Source organism: Pelophylax lessonae (assembly GCF_965119305.1).
Source record: "Pelophylax lessonae genome assembly, chromosome: 13".
NCBI classification, from domain to species: Eukaryota; Metazoa; Chordata; class Amphibia; order Anura; family Ranidae; genus Pelophylax; species Pelophylax lessonae.
Genome location: NC_138780.1, coordinates 5,353,547 through 5,374,784, shown reverse-complemented (window position 1 = coordinate 5,374,784; position 21,238 = coordinate 5,353,547). Strand labels below are relative to the sequence as shown.

Below are 21,238 nucleotides of genomic sequence, written 5' to 3'. Positions count from 1 at the left end.
GAAACCTTAAGGATTTAGAGAAGATCTGTAAAGAAGTGTGGACTGAAAATCCCTCCTGAGAGGTGTGCAAACCTGGTCACCGACTACAAGAAACGTCTTACCTCTGTGCTTGCCAACAAGGGTTTCTGCAACTACTAAGTCATGTTTTGCTTGGGGAACAAGTACTACTTTCTCAAGCAAAACATGACTAATGCCTCGTACACACGCACCGATTGTCGGCCGAATGATCGGCCGTCTTTTGTCCAGTGTTGTTGTGTTGGTTGAAATGTGCTCTAGACTGCACACAAATTTTGTCGGCCAACAACAACCAACTACAGAAGTGATGTCATGTTCTTGTCTACTTTTCGTGTGTTTTTTCTTCTCTGAGCATGCCCAGTCTTGCTCATCTGACTTTTGTCGGCCAAAATCTGTACTGACTGACGAACAATCGGCCTTTCTGGTGACGGCCAACAAGGCCAACAAAAATTTTATAGCATGCACACCAGATTTTGTTCGGCCGAAAAGTCGCAGTCGGTTGTCGGAAGCATAATACTAACAAGCCGACAATAGGCCGATCGGACGTTGGCCGAAAATTTGCGGCCAACAATCGGTGCGTGTGTACGGGGCTTTAGTAGTTGCAGAAACCCTCTTCAGGACTAGGCGGAAACAATTTTGGCAACGCCCCTGAGGCAGTCCCAGAGGGTAGGTGAACAGAGAAGCCAAACACCACATATGAAATGGAGTCACAAATCTAGCAGAACCCTGCAGCAAGGAGACACAGCTGATGGCCACCAAGCCGTGGTCTGCTTGGCAAAAAAGCGGAGGAGGACTGCTATCTTGAAGTTTGTGGCCCCAGTGAGCGAGCCATTGAGAAGGCTGGAAGTGGTAAATGGCATCTCATTCCAACACTATGGTATTCTGAGGAGTGGAGAGAGGAGCAGGACGAATTATCGTATTACACACAGCTGATTCCCTCCCCCCCCCTCCCCTTGTGTTTTTCTCTACATCTCTACATGCTCCATGCCAATGGAAGTCTGGTAAGCAACCTCTGTTGGAAACATTTTTTGGTGGGGTGTGCGATTATTTCACAAGACTGCTGGTGATGGGGACATCATTTTTCTGTCCGGACTTTAGGCACTAAAACCGTAGCCGCCTTAAACACCTGAACCACCGACGCCTGATGACGGAGGCACTAAGGGCCCTCGTAGAATGTGCTTTGACAGGGAAAGGAGGAACCTGACCCTTAATAGAATAGGCCTGCACAAACAATCGAATTTCCGAATCGACTCAGTCACCGCCTAGGCAGAAAAAACTGAAGTCCTATAGCAGGAAGTGTTGGTATACCCCCTGGGACTGCCTCGGGGGCATAGCCAAAATTGTTTCCGCCTAGTCCTACTCCCGAAGAGAGAGCAGCCCAAAGGTCTAAGAAGACATGGAGCTCCAGGGGCATAGCCAAAATTGTTTACGCCTAGTCCTACTCCCGAAGAGAGAGCAGCCCAAGGGTCTAAGAAGACATGGAGCTCCAGGGGCATAGCCAAAATTGTTTCCGCCTAGTCCTACTCCCAAAGAGAGAGCAGCCCAAGGGTCTAAGAAGACATGGAGCTCCAGGGGCATAGCCAAAATTGTTTACGCCTAGTCCTACTCCCGAAGAGAGAGCAGCCCAAGGGTCTAAGAAGACATGGAGCTCCAGGGGCATAGCCAAAATTGTTTACGTCTAGTCCTACTCCCGAAGAGAGAGCAGCCCAAGGGTCTAAGAAGACATGGAGCTTTACAGTAAGACAAAAATCCAGTTTTTACTAACTGAACAAACTATCAATAAAATTGTAAAAATAAATTTATAACATTTGTATCGTTTTTTTTTTTTTCTGGATTTTTGGTTGATATTCTGTCTCTATCATATAAAATACACCTATGATAAAAATTATAGACCCGCCATTTCTTTGTAAGTGGGCAAACTTACACAATCTGCAGAGGATCAAATTATTATTTTCCCCATATACTATCTACCTCCAAACGTGTGAAAGAGTGTATCAACGTTCCTTACTAAAATATTACATTTCAGCTAGGGCCCATTCTATGATGGAATGTGGGCCCTTGCTAATGTCATTAACGAGCCATTTGACACACCTCATTCATACACCTTGGACATCAGACAGCCATATTTTGCATTTAGATGACAAGACATTGATAGGAGTTTACATGTCAAACACCTTTTCATTCATTCATTTAGACACTTGACAAAGTTAAGTCTGCGCATAGAGGTTACTGACACCACCTAAACACATTTGACAATTGCTTACATTAACACATGACAGCTGAACACAGACAGAGCGGCTCTCCCACAAACACAATCTCCAACACACGACACCCCACACATACACAGGTGTATAGGGAACACAAAAACCTTTTCATGTACTGTTTCTGTGAGATATGCTCTATTGTTAATTTGACCGATGAATTGTAATCAGTTTAAGGCAGTTTTTCCCGCTCAAACTTGCCTTAAATATGAGCTAAACTTAAATAAAATCAGATGTGTCTACACCTTGTTTGAGTACGTTGTGTCCTCGCATCTCCCAGCTGGAGAGAGGGAATTCACTATCCAGGGGGGGTTAGCAACTAAAGGGCCGTATATCATCTTGTAAATTGCCTCCTGACGAGATTTGAGCTAACAACGTGTACCCGTTTTATTATTTTTGTAAATTTCGGCCAATGAGTAACAAAGAAACGCATCGTGACAATTTTTTTTTTTTTTTGATACAAATCTTTTTTTTTTTTTTTCATTTTATGAGAACCAGCAGTGAACAGTGTATGCCCGACCCCTGAGAGTTGGTGCTAGGAGAGACATTAGGCGTCGATTCATAAAGGAGTGTAAGACAGTTATTATATAGGGCACAGCGTTGTGCTTCTCGTCTAAAAAAAAAAAAAAAGTTCATCTTAAAAATAAAAATTTACAGTCCTTGGAATATAGCTACAATTCCATCCTAGTCCTGGCATTCCTGATGGCATGACATGCCAAAAATAATGAGGTTAGGCGGGATATATCTCGCTCAGCGTAAGTGCGTGGGTGAGAGTTGGGCCAGCCTGCAAGCACACTTTTTTTTTCGACCTTTTTTTTTTTAATCTTAAAATACAATTGGTGCAAAAATATTCCTAATTGCAACTGTGAAGGTGGACACAAATAAAACTGGGGGGAGGGGAGGGGGGAATAGAAGCTCAAGTAAATAATAAAATCTGCATAATAAATCTTTTACAGGACACATTCCTATATAGTTCAGTGCATATTAATAAATACTTTGTGTTCACGGTCATAACACAAGTCGCCATTGGGTGAGGTCTGCTCTCTCTACACCACCCAGGGGGATGATATTCAAAACTAGATGAAATTTCGGGATCCCCCCACCCCCCGTTGTACATGTGGAGACCTCATGGCTTTGGATACAGCTATTCTGTCGTGCTTTTATTGCTTGAAAAAAAAAAAAAGTGGTGATTTCCCCCTTTTAGATGACCTCTTTGCGCTTTCCAAAGCCGCCTCTTTTGCCGTGAAGTTAAATGCGCAAGGGTCTGTTCTCAAGATCTTGGCTGGGTCTCGATCATTGCGTGGTGGCTTTGAGGGGGGACCTCTTGCCCAATCCCGGGTTCCGTAAAAGTTACCTCAACAGAGTTTTAGCTGGAAGGGCATCCATGTTTTTCTTTCCTCGTCCTACTAAAGTTCAGTAACGTTAAGGTTGCAGCATGGTGTTTGCTCACAAGCCCCCCCCCCCCCCCCCCAGCCAACCTTAGTTGGTGGTGGGGGCAGCGTGATTCAGTTGTAGTAAAGTGTTTGTGGTGTAGTTCTGGAAGAGGGGCTGCAGGAACATGCCGATCGTCCCAAAAACGCAGACGAATATGAAGATCCAGAGGAAAAGGCGGTCGATCACCATGGCAACATACTTCCAGTCCTCGCTTACCTGCAAGGTGCAAACAAAGTCAGGAGTTGTAAATGAATTTTCAGTTTTTGTATTCCTCTGAAGTTCTGATCTACATTATTTTTCACAAATGGCTATATTTAGAGCTACATTATTACGTCAAAGCCACCTCTAAGCCAGAACAGCAATAAGCTGCATTTTTAGGGTTTGGAGTAGAGCACTAACTCTGACCCTAAAGACGTATGTCTTATGGTAAAATCCTACCTTTGTCACTAAAGCACCAAACTTTGGCCCCCAAAACCCTGACTTTGATACTAAAACCGTAACTCTGGCCCTAAAACCCTCATTTAGACTCTAGAGCCCCAACTGATCCTGAAGCCTCATACTATGACCCTAAAGCCCCAACTCTTGATCCTAAAGCCCCAACTCTTGATCCTAAAGCCCCAACTCTTGATCCTAAAGCCCCAACTCTTGATCCTAAAGCCCCAACTCTGTTCCTAAAGCCCCAACTCTGTTCCTAAAGCCCCAACTCCGATCCTAAAACCCTAATGCTGATCCAAAGGCCCCTTTTTCTGATCATAAAGCCACATACTCTTATTGTAAAACCCTAACTCTGTTTCTAAAATGCTAACTCTGATCCTAAAGCCCTAATTCTGAATCTAAAACCCTAATTCTAATCCTAAAGTCCCTTACTCTGATCCTAAAACCCTAACAGTCTCTATAATGCTAACTCTGACCCTAAAGCCCTAACGCTGATCCTAAAACCCCAATTCTGATCCTAAAACCCTAAATCTAATCCTAAAGCCCTAAATCTTACTCTAAAACCCCAAACTCTGACCCTAAAAATCCCTAATTCTGACTCTAGAGTCCTAACTCTGATCCGAAAGACCCTTATTCTGATCATAATGCCTTATACTGTACTATGACCCTAAACCCCAAACTCAGCCGCTAAAACCCGAATTCTGATCATAAAGCCCCATATTCTGATTGTAAAACCCTAACTCTGTCTCTAAAGCGCTACCTCTGATCCTAAAGCCTTAATTCTGATCCTAATACTCTTAACTCAAAAACTCTGATTCTAGAGTCCTAACTTTGATCCTAAAGCGCCTTACTCTTCAAGCCCTAAATCTGATCCTAAAGCCCTAACTCTGACCCTAAAGTCCTAACTCTGATCCTCAAACCCTAACTCTGACTCTAAAACCCTAACTCTGACTCTAAAACTCTAACTCTGATCCTCAAACCCTAACTCTGATCCTCAAACCCTAACTCTGATCCTCAAACCCCCTACTCTAACTCTTACCCTAAAACCCTTACTCTTAAACCCAAACTCTGACAAAAGAGCCCTAACTCTGATCCTAAAACCCTAATTCTTTCCCTAAGACCCTAAGTCTGCCACTAAAATTCTGATTTTGATTCTAAAGCCCTAACTTTGACCCTAACTCTGACCCTAAGCCATAACTCTGACCTTAGAACCTTAACTTTAATCTAGGGGCTGTTCCACAATTTTTTTTACAGGGGTTTTAGCCTTTCTGAACTCTATAAAAGACATATTTATTTCTATCTGTGATTCTGTTGGAGAGTTCCCCTTACTTCCTGTCTGCTAAAACAGTCAGCAAGACAGGAAGTAAGGGTAAATCTCTTTATAATTTCCCAGATATCAGTAAAAACTTGGGGTGTGTAGAAAAGTGCGCTGATTCAAATCGGGTATGCTGCTACCTTAGAGTGAAAAATAGTAGAATGTATAGGTAAAAATCAGGTGACTTGTCTTCCTTGCTGGGTTGGAGAGTTTCCATCAGACTAGACTGATTTACAATGAATAACGTAAATGGCCCCCCTTGACACCCGAGGTCACATCAGCCATCAAGCGCTCAGCGATTCCTTGCAGGACCACTACACGTGACAGTTCCAGGCTTATATCTCTGCTTTGTCTGGTAAGAGTCCAGGTACTACCCGTGTGTAAGAGTGTCACCTGAGTTTCTTGGAATCTCTCTGCAGCTGCATGATCTCCGGAGCAGTGATATCTTTACATGCCCTTAAAACTTCTATTCTTTGGTAAAAGGCTAAGCTGGTGGTGGGACGCTGAACTATCCTATCACAAGGCTTGCACCCTCCAGATTTTTTTTGTGTGTGTAGCATGGAATTTTGGAATCACCTTTTGGACTATTTATCAGCATTTTTGGACATTATTGTTTGACACCCACTGGTGTTTCACTGGACTGAGTTTTTTTGATTTGCACTTGTCATTAATTTATATGAATGCACCAACCAATTAATTTTCTATCTTTTGTTGATTTCACCAACACATAATTTTGTATGTTTTAATACACATATCTTGGGTTAGCGCACCTGATTTTTACCTATACATCAGTAAAAACTTGCCATGGGTTCTAATCCTTCCCCACTCTATCAAAAAAAAAAAAGGAAACATTTTTGGATTGACATACATAAGGGGAAAGAGCATAACAGAAGATGTTTGCTTTCGGGCTATCTGTGTTTATTCGAATTCAAATTAATGGGTGGAGACTCCAAAAGACCCAATGCATGCTGTGGAAAATCCACTAAGGGGCAGTGACACTGTACATACAGGACAGGTCAGGAAACAGGAAGTCCAGGCCACAGCAGAGTTCTGGCCCTGGTAGTGGGCCAAGCTTGGGGGAGCTTATCATGCTGATATCGGGGAACACAGTAAGGTTTCATTTTGGGGCTAAACCACTCCTCATTCTACCCAAAATTTAAGAGCGCCACCATAAGGATCTACTTACGCTCTGGTCATCATCCTCGCTCTTCATGTGATCTGCGATGAAGCGCACCCCTTCCACCGCCTCCTCCAGGCCACAGAGACACTGTCGCACTTTCCCCTGCCGATCCCGGAAGCCGTTGACCCCCTCAGGTAAATCGGGGAGCTGCCCCCCGTATTTCTTCACCGTGGCCTGATTCACATAGCAGGTGCAAGATTTGGCGCTGTCTCGGAGGAAGAAGCTCCCCGTGGCTCTCTCTTGGTTCTGCCTCTGTTTACGCAGCCTCTGGCGGGCACAGTTCTGCCGGGGCTGCTTCATGAACAGCAAAGTGGGCAGTTTGTCTAGAAACACCACCTTGACCCACGGTGGCATTGTGTGCGTGGTGGGGGATCTGTGGTGCACGTTTAACACACAGACGCTGGTCACGATGGAGAAGGTCACCAGAACCATGGTGAACATCAAGTACTTGCCGACTAGCGGCACATCAAGCGAGGTGGGTGGCACAATCTTGGAAATCAGCAGCAAGAAGACAGTGAGAGCCAGCAAGACAGAGATGCACAAAGTCATCTTCTCTCCACAGTCTGAGGGCAGATAGAAGACGAGGATAGCCAGTGACGTGATCAGAATACACGGAATAATGAGATTTATGGTGTAGAACAGAGGTTTGCGGCGGATGATAAAGTCATAGGTAATATCTACATAGGAGGGGTCATCTGGATTCTCATTCCTCCTCCCTGGAAGTGCGATAATATCCCATTCACCACTAGGTGTGAAGTCGTCTAGACTAGCCACATCACTCTTTAACACCAGGTCAATCTCAGTCCGATCGTAAGTCCACGAGCGAAATTTCATGGTGCAATTCTGCTGGTCGAAAGGGAAGTGCTTGACTTCTATTTTACAGGCGCTCTTGTAGATGGCTGGAGGCAACCAAAAGATGCTTCCATCATATGACACAACCGCGTTGGAGTAGAAGGACACCTCGTACATGCCATCGGCACTGCCGAGAAAGAGAAGAGGTTAGAGCAAGAGTTGGTTACCTGCAAAGAGCAATGAACACTATGCCAGCCCAGTCAACCAGAACTCCAATCTCACTGTCCTAAATTGAATTTCTCTTTGACATTAAAACCATTCCAACTTCTATCCTAATCCTTCCAAAAAGTATTTATCTTAATTCTAGACATTGTGAAGATCTTTGTGTCAGGCTGAAGCATCATCATACAGCTGGCATACCATGGAGAAACATTCATGGTCATACAGTTGGCATACCTTAGAGAAACGTTCATGGACCTACTGCTGGCATACCATGGAGAAAGATTCATGATCATACCACTGGCATACCATGGAGAAACTTTCATGAGCATACCACTGGCATACCATGGGGAAACATTCATGGTCATACAGCTGGCATACCATGGAGAAACATTCATGGTCATACAGCTGGCATACCTCGGAGAAACATTCATGGTCATACAGCTGGCATACCTCGGAGAAACATTCATGGTCATACTGCTAGCATACCCTGGAGAAACCTTCATGGTCATACAGCTGGCATACTTTGGAGAAACATTCATGGTCATACTGCTAGCATACCCTGGAGAAATATCCATGGTCAAACAGCTGGCATACCATGGAAAAACATTTTTGTCAAACAGCTGGCATACCCTGCAGAAACATGGTCATACAGATGGCATAACATGGAGAAACATTCATGGTCATACAGATGGCATACCATGGAGAAAAATTCATGGTCATACAGATGGCATACCATGGAGAAACATTCATGGTCATACAGATGGCATACCATGGAGAAACATTCATGGTCATACAGATGGCATACCATGGAGAAACATTCATGGTCAAACAGTTGGCATACCATGGAAAAACGTTTTTGTCAAACAGCTGGCATACCATGGAGAAACATTCATGGTAATACAGATGACATACAATGGAGAAACATTCATGGTCATACAGATGGCATACCATGCAGAAAGGTTCATGGTCATGCAACTGGCAAAACATGGCGAAACATTCATGGTCATACAGCTGGAATACCATGTAGAAACATTCATGGTCATACAGCTGGCATACCATGTAGAAACATTCATGGTCATACAGCTGGCAAACCATGGCAAAACATTCATGATCATACAGCTGGCAAACCATGGCGAAACATTCATGGTCATACAGCTGGCATACCTTGGAGAAACATTCATGGTCATACTGCTAGCATACCTTGGAGAAACATTCATGGTCATACAGCTGACATACCATGGAGAAACATTCATGGTCAAACAGCTGACATACCATGTAGAAACATTCATGGTAATACAGATGGCATACAATGGAGAAACATTCACGGTCATACAGATGGCATACCATGGAGAAACATTCATGGTCATACAGCTGACATACCATGTAGAAACATTCATGGTCATACAGATGGCATACCATGCAGAAAGGTTCATGGTCATGCAACTGGCAAAACATGGCGAAACATTACTGGTCATACAGCTGGAATACCATAGAGAAACCTTCATGGTCATACAGCTGACATACCATGGAGAAAAATTAATGGTCATACAGCTGGAATACCATAGAGAAACCTTCATGGTCATACAGCTGGCATACCTTGGAGAAACATTAATGGTCATACAGCTGACATACCATGGAGAAACATTCATGGTCATGCAAATGGCAAAACATTCATGGTCATACAGATGGCATACCATGGAGAAACATTCATGGTCATACAGCTGACATACAATGGAGAAACATTCATGGTCATACAGATGGCATACCATGGAGAAACATTCATGGTCATACAGATGGCATATCATGGAGAAACATTCATGGTCATACAGACGACATACCATGAAGAAACATTCATGGTCATACAGATGGCATATCATGAAGAAACATTCATGGTCATACAGATGGCATACCATGGATAAACATTCATGGTCATACAGATGGCATACCATGCAGAAACATTCATGGTCATACAGCTGGAATACCATAGAGAAACCTTCATGGTCATACAGCTGGCATACCTTGGAGAAACATTAATGGTCATACAGCTGACATACCATGGAGAAACATTCATGGTCATGCAAATGGCAAAACATTCATGGTCATACAGATGGCATACCATGGAGAAACATTCATGGTCATACAGCTGACATACAATGGAGAAACATTCATGGTCATACAGATGGCATACCATGGAGAAACATTCATGGTCATACAGATGGCATATCATGGAGAAACATTCATGGTCATACAGACGACATACCATGAAGAAACATTCATGGTCATACAGATGGCATATCATGAAGAAACATTCATGGTCATACAGATGGCATATCATGGAGAAACATTAATGGTCATACAGATGACATACCATGAAGAAACATTCATGGTCATACAGATGGCATACCATGGATAAACATTCATGGTCATACAGATGGCATACCATGCAGAAACATTCATGGTCATACAGCTGGAATACCATAGAGAAACCTTCATGGTCATACAGCTGACATACCATGGAGAAACATTAATGGTCATACAGCTGACATACCATGGAGAAACATTCATGGTCATGCAAATGGCAAAACATTCATGGTCATACAGATGGCATACCATGGAGAAACATTCATGGTCATACAGCTGACATACAATGGAGAAACATTCATGGTCATACAGATGGCATACCATGGAGAAACATTCATGGTCATACAGATGGCATATCATGGAGAAACATTCATGGTCATACAGACGACATACCATGAAGAAACATTCATGGTCATACAGATGGCATATCATGAAGAAACATTCATGGTCATACAGATGGCATATCATGGAGAAACATTCATGGTCATACAGACGACATACCATGAAGAAACATTCATGGTCATACAGATGGCATACCATGCAGAAACATTCATGGTCATACAGATGGCATACCATGCAGAAACATTCATGGTCATACAGATGGCATACCATGCAGAAACATTCATGGTCATACAGATGGCATACCATGGATAAACATTCATGGTCATACAGATGGAATACCATGGAGAAACATTCATGGTCATACAGATGGCATACCATGGAGAAACATTCATGGTCATACAGATGGCATACCATGTAGAAACATTCATGGTCATACAGATGGCATTCCATGTAGAAACATTCATGGTCATACAGATGGCATACCATGGATAAACATTCATGGTCATACAGATGGCATACCATGGATAAACATTCATGGTCATACAGATGGCATACCATGTAGAAACATTCATGGTCATACAGATGGCATACCATGGAGAAACATTCATGGTCATACAGATGGCATACCATGTAGAAACATTCATGGTCATACAGATGGCATACCATGTAGAAACATTCATGGTCATACAGATGGCATACCATGCAGAAACATTCATGGTCATACAGCTGGCAAACCATGGCGAAACATTCATGGTCATTCAGCTTAAAAAGTTAAAAACATTTGTTTGGTAGATGTACGGCTTCTTCCTGTGGGTTCTTCTCAGTTGCCCTGTAAGGTATGACTCTGCAGAAGGCGCACTTACTTGTTGTAGAGCACGACATCCGGTAACCAGATGTGCTTGGAGGGTAGACGCACTTTCTTCATGTTGTCAAACTCGGAGGGGTTCCACGTCAACCGGTAGTCCTCCCATTCCTAAAGTAAAAAAACAGTTCAATGTCACCATTTTGAGGAACCTTGTCAAGTCCATATGAACTGGGCATGTATTATGGACAGCTGTTCTGGATAGTTCAAACCTACCAAGTCATCTTACATAATGGTCAATTGTTGGAGCATGCGTGGGCTTGGAAATTGGTATGAACCAATGATGGGAAAGAGACCTTGAGAAGGGCAATGTTAGTGTCAGAAAAGGTGGACACCTCTACGGTCTTTATCCTTCTAAGACACCAATCTCAAGAGTCAGTAACTAGAGCACAGCGAAAAACATCTAACTGAAACCTCAGCTATGTGTGAATGGTGAACGAGTCATGGAACATCAGCACCATGGTAAGTACAAAATTGTCTTCCAACCAACAAAGTTTGGATCCAACAGCACCACCATGATTTAGACCAGTGGTCTCCAAACTGTGGCCCTTTGCTTGCCTTTCTCTGGCTCTTGGGGTACTATTCCTCCCACTAACACCAATGATGGGGCACTATTCCTCCCACTAACACCAATGATGGGGCACTATTCTTCTCCCTGACACCAATGATGGGGTACTATTCCTCCCACTGACACCAATGATGGGGCACTATTCCTCCCACTGACACCAATGATGGGGCACTATTCCTCCCACTGATACCAATGATGGGCACTATTCTTCTCCCTGACACCAATGATGGGGCACTATTCCTCCCACTGACACCAATGATGGGGCACTATTCCTCTCACTTACACCAATGATGGGGCACTATTCTTCTCCCTGACACCAATGATGGGGCACTATTCTTCTCCCTGACACCAATGATGGGGAACTATTCCTCCCACTTACACCAATGATGGGGCACTATTCTTCTCCCTGACACCAATGATGGGGCACTATTCTTCTCCCTGACACCAATGATGGGGCACTATTCCTCCTACTGACACCAATGATGGGGCATTATTCCTGCTACTGACACCAATGATGGGGCATTATTCCTGCTACTGACACCAATGATGGGGCACTATTCCTCTCACTGACACCAACCATAGAGCACTATTCCTCCTACTGACAGCAATGATGTTGCACTGTACCACCAACTGACACCAATGATGGGGCATTATTCCTCTCACAGACACCAATGATGGGGCATTATTTCTCTCATTGACACAAAGGATGGGACACTATTCCTCCCACTGACACCAATGATGGGGCACTGTTCCTCCCACTGACATCAATGATGGGGCACTGTTCCTCCCACTGACACCAATGATGGGGCACTGTTCCTCCCACTGACACCAATGATGGGGCACTGTTCTTCCTACGGACACCAATGATGGGGCACTGTTCCTCCCACTGACACCAATGATGGGGCACTATCCCTCTCACTGAAAACAATGATAGGGCATTATTCCTCCCACTGACACCAATGATGGGGCTATATTCCTCCCACTGACACCAATGATCTGACACTATTTCTCTCACTGATACAAATGATGGGACACTATTCCTTCCACTGACACCAATGATGGGGTACTATTCCTCCCACTGACACCAATGATGGGGCACTATTCCTCCCACTGACACCAATGATGGGGCACTGTTCCTCCTACTGACACCAATGATGGGGCACTGTTCCTCCCACTGACACCAATAATGGGGCACTATTCCTCCCACCCACACCAATGATGGGGCACTATTCCTCCCACTGACACCAATGATGGGGCACTATTCCTCCCACTGACACCAATGATGGGGCACGATTCCTCCCACTGACACCAATGATGGGGCACTATTCCTCCCACTGACACCAATGGCGGGGCACTATTCCTCCCACTGACACCAATGATGGGGCACTATTCCTCCCACTGACACCAGTGATGGAGCGCTATTCCTCCCCCAATACCAAAGCCGTATTGTTTACTCACACTGATGCCAGGACAATTTCTACTCGCAGTCTACTCACAGTCCGGCCCCCATAAACTTTGAAGGACAGTAAACTTGCCCTTTGTTTACAAGGTTTGGAGACCCCTAGATTTTTACCCCAGTTTGGGCACCCTTACTTCCTGTCTCAGTGACACCAAAGTAATTTCTGTGAACTGAATCTCCTCTATAGAGCACACCGTTCATTTCTCCTTTGGAGGAGAAGAAGCTGGTTAGAAGAATGTAGATCTAGGAATGGGTCCTAATCCTCCACATCACAGACTTCAGACGGGCCCCCCCTCCCCCCCACCCCCACGACTATTGATAACATGAAAACCTTTATCTTTTTTCAAACATTACGAAGTACAAAAGGGATTACAAATCCTCTTAAATCAGATTACGAAGGAATTGTCTGCGTCGCTGGAAAAAAAAGACTAGAGAGATGAAACGCATCGAGCGGTGCTGCCTTCATTGCAGCGCTGGGAGAATTACCGGGACAGGTCACCTTGCAGCAGTGAAGGGCAATTATATAATGGAGACAAAGCAGGAGACGGGTTGTCCTCAGGGAGCGGCAGCACAGGCGCTATCCCCCGCTGCGTCCCGTGCTCACCTTTTCTGGGCCGCGGGAGGCGACCGGTACATGGCGGGCATCTGCGGAGACGGTTCAAATAATTCAGAATGATTTACAATGAGGGGTTTACCTGAGTAAGCCACACGTTGGTGGTCATTATCTGCTCCCGCTCGTGCTGGAAGGGAAAGACAATCCGATTACGTCATTTCATCCACATCATTATATAGAAAAAATACATCGGGGGCAATTATGGATCACATTTCTCGGTATCTACCTGCGGGGGCTTCCTGGAGAAATGGGTGCAGGAATGGGTCCTATCCTTTCTACACTAACCCATTCGTGGTCAGAAGCTTGGATTCCCAGGCCAGGTAACTCAACAATCCCTTAAACTCAGCGGTCTCCAAACTGCGGCCCTTTGCTTGCCGTTATCTGGCCCTTGGGGTACAATTCCCCCCACTGACACCAATGATGGGACACTATTTCTCCCACTGACACCAATGATGGGACACTATTTCTCCCACTGACACCAATGATGGGGCACTATTCCTCCCACTGACACCAATGATGGGGTACCATTCCTTTCACGGACACCAATGATGGACACTATTCCTCCCACTGACACCAATAATGGGACACTATTCCTCCCACTGACACCAATGACGGGGCACTATTCCTCCCACTGATACCAATGATGGGGTACTATTCCTCCCATTGACACCAATGATGGGGCACTATTTCTCCCACTGACACCAATGACGGGGCACTATTCCTCCCAATGATGGGGTACTATTCCTCTCACTGACACCAATGATGGGGCACTATTCCTCTCACTGACACCAATGATGGGGCACTATTCCTCCCACTGACACCAATGATGGGGCACTATTCCTCCCACTGACACCAATGATGGGGCACTATTCCTCCCACTAACAATAATGATGGGGTACTATTCCTCCCACTAACAATAATGATGGGGTACTATTCCTTCCACTGACACCAATGATGGGGTACCATTCCTTTCACTGACACCAATGATGGGGTACCATTCCTTTCCCTGACATCAATGATGGGGCACTATTCCTCCCACTGACATCAATGATGGGGCACTATTCCTCCCACTGACACCAATGATGGGGTACTACTCCTCCCACTGACACCAATGATGGGGCTTTACTCCTCCCACCGACACCAATGATGAGGCACTATTCCTCCCACCGACACCAATGATGGGACATTGCTACTGATGTCAGGACATTTTCTACTCCTGCTGATCACAGGCCGGCCCTCCTAAAGTCTAAAGGATAATAAACTGGCCCTTTGTTTAGATAGTTTGGGGGCCCCTGCTTTAACTCCTGTCAGTTAGACAGCGGAGGTGCGAAAACGAAGTACATGCACAGGTGGGCATTCCTAGTTTTCTGTTGCAACCGTATTCAACAACCTCACAATATGGGTCACCAATGACTATTTTGCTACCTAAATGTCCCCAAGCTGTCATTATAAATGAAATGTTATCTCTCTGCTTCCTACATTTGTGACGCAGGGAACCTGAGGACCTGTAATATGCAAACTTGAGGCTTCCTGAAGACATCTCCACCCTCCTTTATTTTCCTGAACTTCCTAGTTATGTCCCCCGAGCCCCTAATTGGCAGCCACTATGTGAAATTCCCAGGAGATCCTTGTACTCCTTTATAAGGTGACCTAGTACTTTTATAGAGGGCCCACTGATCAGAGGTTTGCAAACTTCCCTCAAGGCCGTCCAACCCATAAAACCCATCTTGTCCATCTTACTCACCACGCTGATGAGTTGGGCCAGGGACACCATCAGCTGTACCGTGACCTGTTCGGAACCATTGGTGGCGGGCCGGATGAGCTTGTTGTAGCGGCCTGAACTGAGCAGGTGCTCCACCAGACGTTCCTCGGTGTCTGTGCCCAGGCATCCTGTAAGAAATGAAGGTTTGATTGTCAGCTCTGCGACCACCGGCACTGGGGAGGGTTTGACCTACATGAGCGGCAGGCAGGGGGCGCACTGCAAACATTTGGCAGACACAGCTGGATCATGGAGAAGAGTCGTAGAAATGGAATCAGCCTTCCTCCACACAGCAAGAGCTCCAAATTACCGACACCAGAATCCGGTTACATCTATTGCTATAGGTAGAATCATTGCAGCTCAATTATTGAGACCCAGTTGGGGGGGGGGGGGGTGAAACGCGTTTCTATTTCAGACATTCAGCAGTGGTATTGTCAATGACTCCTCCAAGCATCTGCGTTTTCGCATACGCCAAACTGCATAGTGCAGTTCGATGCAGCGTGTTTTCAGAAAAGAGTCCCAACAAGCACTGAAACGCGTTGCCATTAACGGTTAACGGCGGCCCCCCACGCATCTGCAAATTGAATCGCATGGTTCCGTTTTCAGAAAAGAGTTAGATTAGGATCGCGCCACTGCACATTGGGTACATGCGAAAACCCCTGCACTTTCCTGAAACGCGTTACCATTCAGCAGATGCGCGGCGGTGCTGTTAATTGCTAATGGCAACCCCTCCTGCACATCTGCGAACAAAATCGCTTGGTGCTGTTTTCGGAAAAGAGTCAGGCTAGGTTCACATTAATACGTACTTTCCTGACAAGTACTGAAATGCGTTGCCATTTAGCAGATGCACAGCGGTGCTATAGCTATAAATTGTTAATGCCCCCCCCCCACACACACACACACATTCAATCCAAAATCGCATCTTCTTTGGAAAACAGTCAGGCTAGGTTCAATCACATACTTTCCTGACAAGTACTGAAACGCGTTGCCATTCAGCAGTCGCACATCAGTGTTATTAATTGTCAATGGTCCCCGCCCCCACGCCTCTGCAAGCCGAATCGCATAGATATTCGAAAACAGGCTAGGTTCACATTAATACGTATCGGGGACGCACATATTTCCTGACAAGCACTGAAACGCGTTGCTATTCAGCAGTCACACATCAGTGCTATTAATTGTCAATGGCCCCCGCCCCCACGCCTCTGCAAGCCAAATCGCATAGATTTTGGGAAACATGCTAGGTTCACATTAATACGTATCGGGGACGCACACATTTCCTGACAAGCACTGAAACGCGTTGCCATTTAGCAGATGCATGGCGGGGCCATTAATAGCCAATGGCACCTCGTGCATCTGCAAAACAAAATCGCCCCCGGGCCCTTTTTTCCAAAAACAGTCAGCCTAGGGTCACATTATTACACATTGGGAACACAGGACATATCGAGCACTTTCCCGACAAGCAGTAAAACGCGTTGCCCTAGGTAATGGCACCTCCCTGCACATGTGCGCACCTGGTCTCTTTGCCCGTTCCCGTGCACAGCGTGTAGAACAGCCCATTTGTTGTAGTGAGCAGCCCCATGTGCTGTGCTTCGGAGCTGGTGGCACCTGCTGGGGGCTTCTTTGCCGCGTTTCGTGCTTACAGAGTATCCCTACATGCAATAAACACACAGAAACTCGCCAGAGCACAGTCACACCCAGCGCTTCACACACCCCGCACGGGGAGACCCCCAGGTGTCTATTTAAAGAGAACCTGTCACCAAAAAAATCATCACACAGGAATTGTGCTCCATCATTGGTGTCAGTGGGAGTAATAGTGCCCCATCATTGGTGTCAGTGGGGGGAATAGTGCCCCATCATTGGTGTCAGTGGGGGGAATAGTGCCCCATCATTGGTGTCAGTGGGGGGAATAGTGTCCCATCATTGGTGTCAGTGGGAGGAATAGTGCCCCATCATTGGTGTCAGTGGGAGGAATAGTGTCCCATCATTGGTGTCAGTGGGGGGAATAGTGCCCCATCATTGGTGTCAGTGGGGGGAATAGTGTCCCATCATTGGTGTCAGTGGCAGGAATAATGTCCCATCATTGGTGTCAGTGGGAGGAATAGTGCCCCATCATTGGTGTGAGTGGGAGGAATAGTGTCCCATCGTTGGTGTCAGTGGGGGGAATAGTGTCCCATCATTGGTGTCAGTGGGAGGAATAGTGCCCCATCATTGGTGTCAGTGGGGGGAATAGTGCCCCATCATTGGTGTCAGTTGGGGGAATAGTGCCCCATCATTGGTGTCAGTGGGAGGAATAGTGCCCCATCATTGGTGTCAGTGGGAGGAATAGTGCCCCATCATTGGTGTCAGTGGGAGGAATAGTGCCCCATCATTGGTGTCAGTGGGAGGAATAGTGTCCCATCATTGGTGTCAGTGGGAGGAATAGTGCCCCATCATTGGTGTCAGTGGGAGGAATAGTGCCCCATCATTGGTGTCAGTGGGAGGAATAGTGTCCCATCATTGGTGTCAGTGGGAGGAATAGAGCCCCATCATTGGTGTCAGTGGGAGGAATAGTGCCCCATCATTGGTGTCAGTGGGAGGAATAGTGTCCCATCATTGGTGTCAGTGGGAGAAATAGTGCCCCATCATTGGTATCAGTGGGAGGAATAGTGTCCCATCATTGGTGTCAGTGGGAGGAATAGTGTCCCATCATTGGTGTCAGTGGGAGGAATAGTGTCCCATCATTGGTGTCAGTGGGAGGAATAGTGCCCCATCATTGAAGTCAGTGGGAGGGGGGGGGATAATGCCCCATTGTTGGTGTCAGTGGAAAGAATAGTGCCCCGGGGGCCCTAGTAACTGAGAAAAAAAATGGCTAACGCAGCTTTATATATAGGTAAGAAAATAATCAATACCCCTTTGTCAGCGCATTCCTCGCCCCCTCCCCCTCCCCCGAAATAAATTCCACATCAGCAAAAAATTGGTGCAATTCTCGGTCCGTTGGAGCGTTGAGCGCTCTCCCCCGAGGATCCCCTTCCCGGAATTATGGAGAAATGTCCCCGAAATGCCGATTTGTTACAATGTATGCAGATTGTATTACATGTATTTATTTTTCCATCTCTCGCCCCCTATTAGGGCACCATGGAGTTTTGCACACGAGCAACGCATGCCCCATGTCACATGACCCCCCGGTGACAACGGCAGGCAGTAAGACGCCAGAGCCCGTGTGTGGCGGGGGTAAGTATGATACAGACAGATAATGCACATGATACGTAGAGGCCCATAAATTATACACATGCTGCAGCTCCTTCTACAAGGCTGAGCTAAGCCAGTGTGACAGTGCCAGCCAATCGCCGTGCCAAACTGCTTCTCGCAGGCCTGCGGATTTTTCTCAACCTCCCAATTTACCGAAGGCCTTGCGCTCCTCTCCGCTCGCCCTCTTCTCCCCGCTCATTACTCTCTAGGGCTTTCAATTACATCATTGACCTCCTCCCTCCTCCTCCTCCTCCCCCCCTTCCCGGAACAACCTGCTGCAATTTGCCCGTCACGTTTGCTGGTGATAACTGGCCCCTGTTGAGGGAATCGGCATTTGAGATCTATGGCTTCTCCAGTAATTGTGCGATTAGGACGTGTCAAATGGCCGTTAGTGACCTCGCGCTAAATGCGGTGGAGCCGACTAAAGGAAAAAAAATAATAAAATATCCTGGTTTGCTATTTTACCAAGAATGCTTTCCACTCCTCGGGTGCAAACGCTGGACTAAACATTAGATAAAGTCTATATTGTTAATAAACTGTGGGTGATTCCACTCAAAGATGACCGATCCGGAAATGGCGGACTGGCTATGGTTTGAGGCCGCTGGCCACGGTGGTTGGTGGTCTGGGAAATGGAGCACCTAGTAAAAATGGAGTGCAATAATTCATGTAAGATATTTTTACAGCCAACAGGTTTCGGGGGGAAAGCCCCCTTCTTCAGGGCATTGGGGAATCAGCTAGTCACTACCATGAGGAGCTCAACAAAAATAAACCTTCTATTCATTGGTGTCCATTCTCATAAAGTCAGATAAAGTCTATATTATGAATAAACTGTGGGTGATTACCCTTTAAGATGACCGATCCAGAAATGGCGGCCTGGCTATGGTGTGAGGCCACTGGCCATGGTGGTTAGTGGTCTGGGAAATGTAGCGCCTAGTAAAAATGGAGTGCAATAATTCATGTAAAATATTTATACAGCCAACAAGTTTCAGAGGGAATGCCCCCTTCTTCAGGGCATTGGGGAACCAACCGGTCACTCCCATGAGAAGTTTAACAAAATAAACCTTCTATTTGTTGGTGTCCATTGTCATAAAGTCAGATAAAGTCTATATCATAAATATACTGTGGGTGATTCTCCTTTAAGACGACCAATCAGAAATGCCAGCCTGCCTATCGTCTAAGGCTGCTGGCCATGGTGGACAAAATCTTGATCAGATCAGGCCTGATGATGGATCTGGTGGACCAAACCTTCATCAGGTCAGGCCTGTTGGTGGATCTGGGAAATGGAGGGCCTAGTAAAAATGGAGCTCAATGATTCATGTCAAATATTTATACAGCTAACATGTTTCGGAGGGAAAGCCCCCTTCTTCAGGGAATTGGGGAACCAGCCGGTCACTCCCATGGGGAGTTCAACAAAAATAAACCTTCTATTCGTTGGTGTCCATTCTCATAAAGTCAGATAAAATCTATATTATGAATAAACTGTGTGTGATTCTCCTTTAAGATGACCGACTGGTTATTACAGACTGGCTATGGTCCAAAGCTGCTGGCCATGGTGGTCAGATCAGGTCTGTTGGTGGTTTGGAAACAGGAGAGCCTAATAAAAATGGAGCTTAATGATTCATGTAAAATATTTACACAGCCAACACATTTCAGGGAGAAAGCCCCCTTCTTCAAGGCACTGGGGAACCAACCGGTCACTCCCATGAGGAGCTCTACAAAGATAAAACCTTCTATTTGTTGGTGTCCATTGTCATAAAGTCAGATAAAGTCTATATCATGAATATACTGTGGGTGATTCTCCTTTAAGAAGACCAATCGTAAATGCCAGCCTGCTGGCCATGGTGGACAAAATCTTGATCAGATCAGGCCTGTTGATGGATCTGGTGGACCAAACCTTTATCAGGTCAGGACTGTTGGTGGATTTGGGAAATGGAGGGCCTAGTAAAAATGGAGCTCAATGATTCATAGAAAATACTTATACAGCCAACACGTTTCAGGGGGAAAGTCCCCTTCTTCAGGGCAATGGAAATTCAGCTGGCCACTCCCATGAGGTGCTCAATAAAAATAAACCTTCTTTTCATTGGTGCCAATTCTCATAAAGTCTATATCATGAATGGGTGTGGGTGATTCTCTTTTAGGACTACCGATCCTGCAATGGCAGACTGCCTATGGTCTAAGGCCGCAGGCCACGGTGGACCAAACCTTCATCAGATCAGACCTGTTGGTGGATCTGGTGGACCAAACCTTTATCAGGTCAGGCCTGTTGGTGGATCTGGGAAATGGAGGGCCTAGTAAAAATGGAGCTCAATGATTCATAGAAATTATTTATACAGCCAACACGTTTCAGGGGGAAAGCCCTCTTCTTCAGGGCATTGGAAATTCAGCTGGCCAC

At 45.8% G+C, this 21,238-nt stretch overlaps 1 protein-coding gene across 1 annotated transcript in view; it reads right to left on the bottom strand.

Annotated features, from left to right (window-relative positions):
- Positions 1-3,595: 3,595 nt before the first annotated feature.
- The window catches only part of CHRNB2 (cholinergic receptor nicotinic beta 2 subunit), a 37,198-nt gene continuing 19,555 nt past the window's right edge, over positions 3,596-21,238 (bottom strand). Inside the window, exons 2-6 of the mRNA XM_082275186.1 lie at positions 15,604-15,749; positions 13,942-13,986; positions 11,221-11,330; positions 6,647-7,619; positions 3,596-3,926 (exon numbers count right to left, since the gene is read on the bottom strand). Of these exons, the coding sequence (XP_082131312.1) occupies positions 3,756-3,926; positions 6,647-7,619; positions 11,221-11,330; positions 13,942-13,986; positions 15,604-15,749 (1,445 nt within the window). The 3' untranslated portion in view covers positions 3,596-3,755. The remainder of the gene's footprint in view (positions 3,927-6,646; positions 7,620-11,220; positions 11,331-13,941; positions 13,987-15,603; positions 15,750-21,238) is intronic.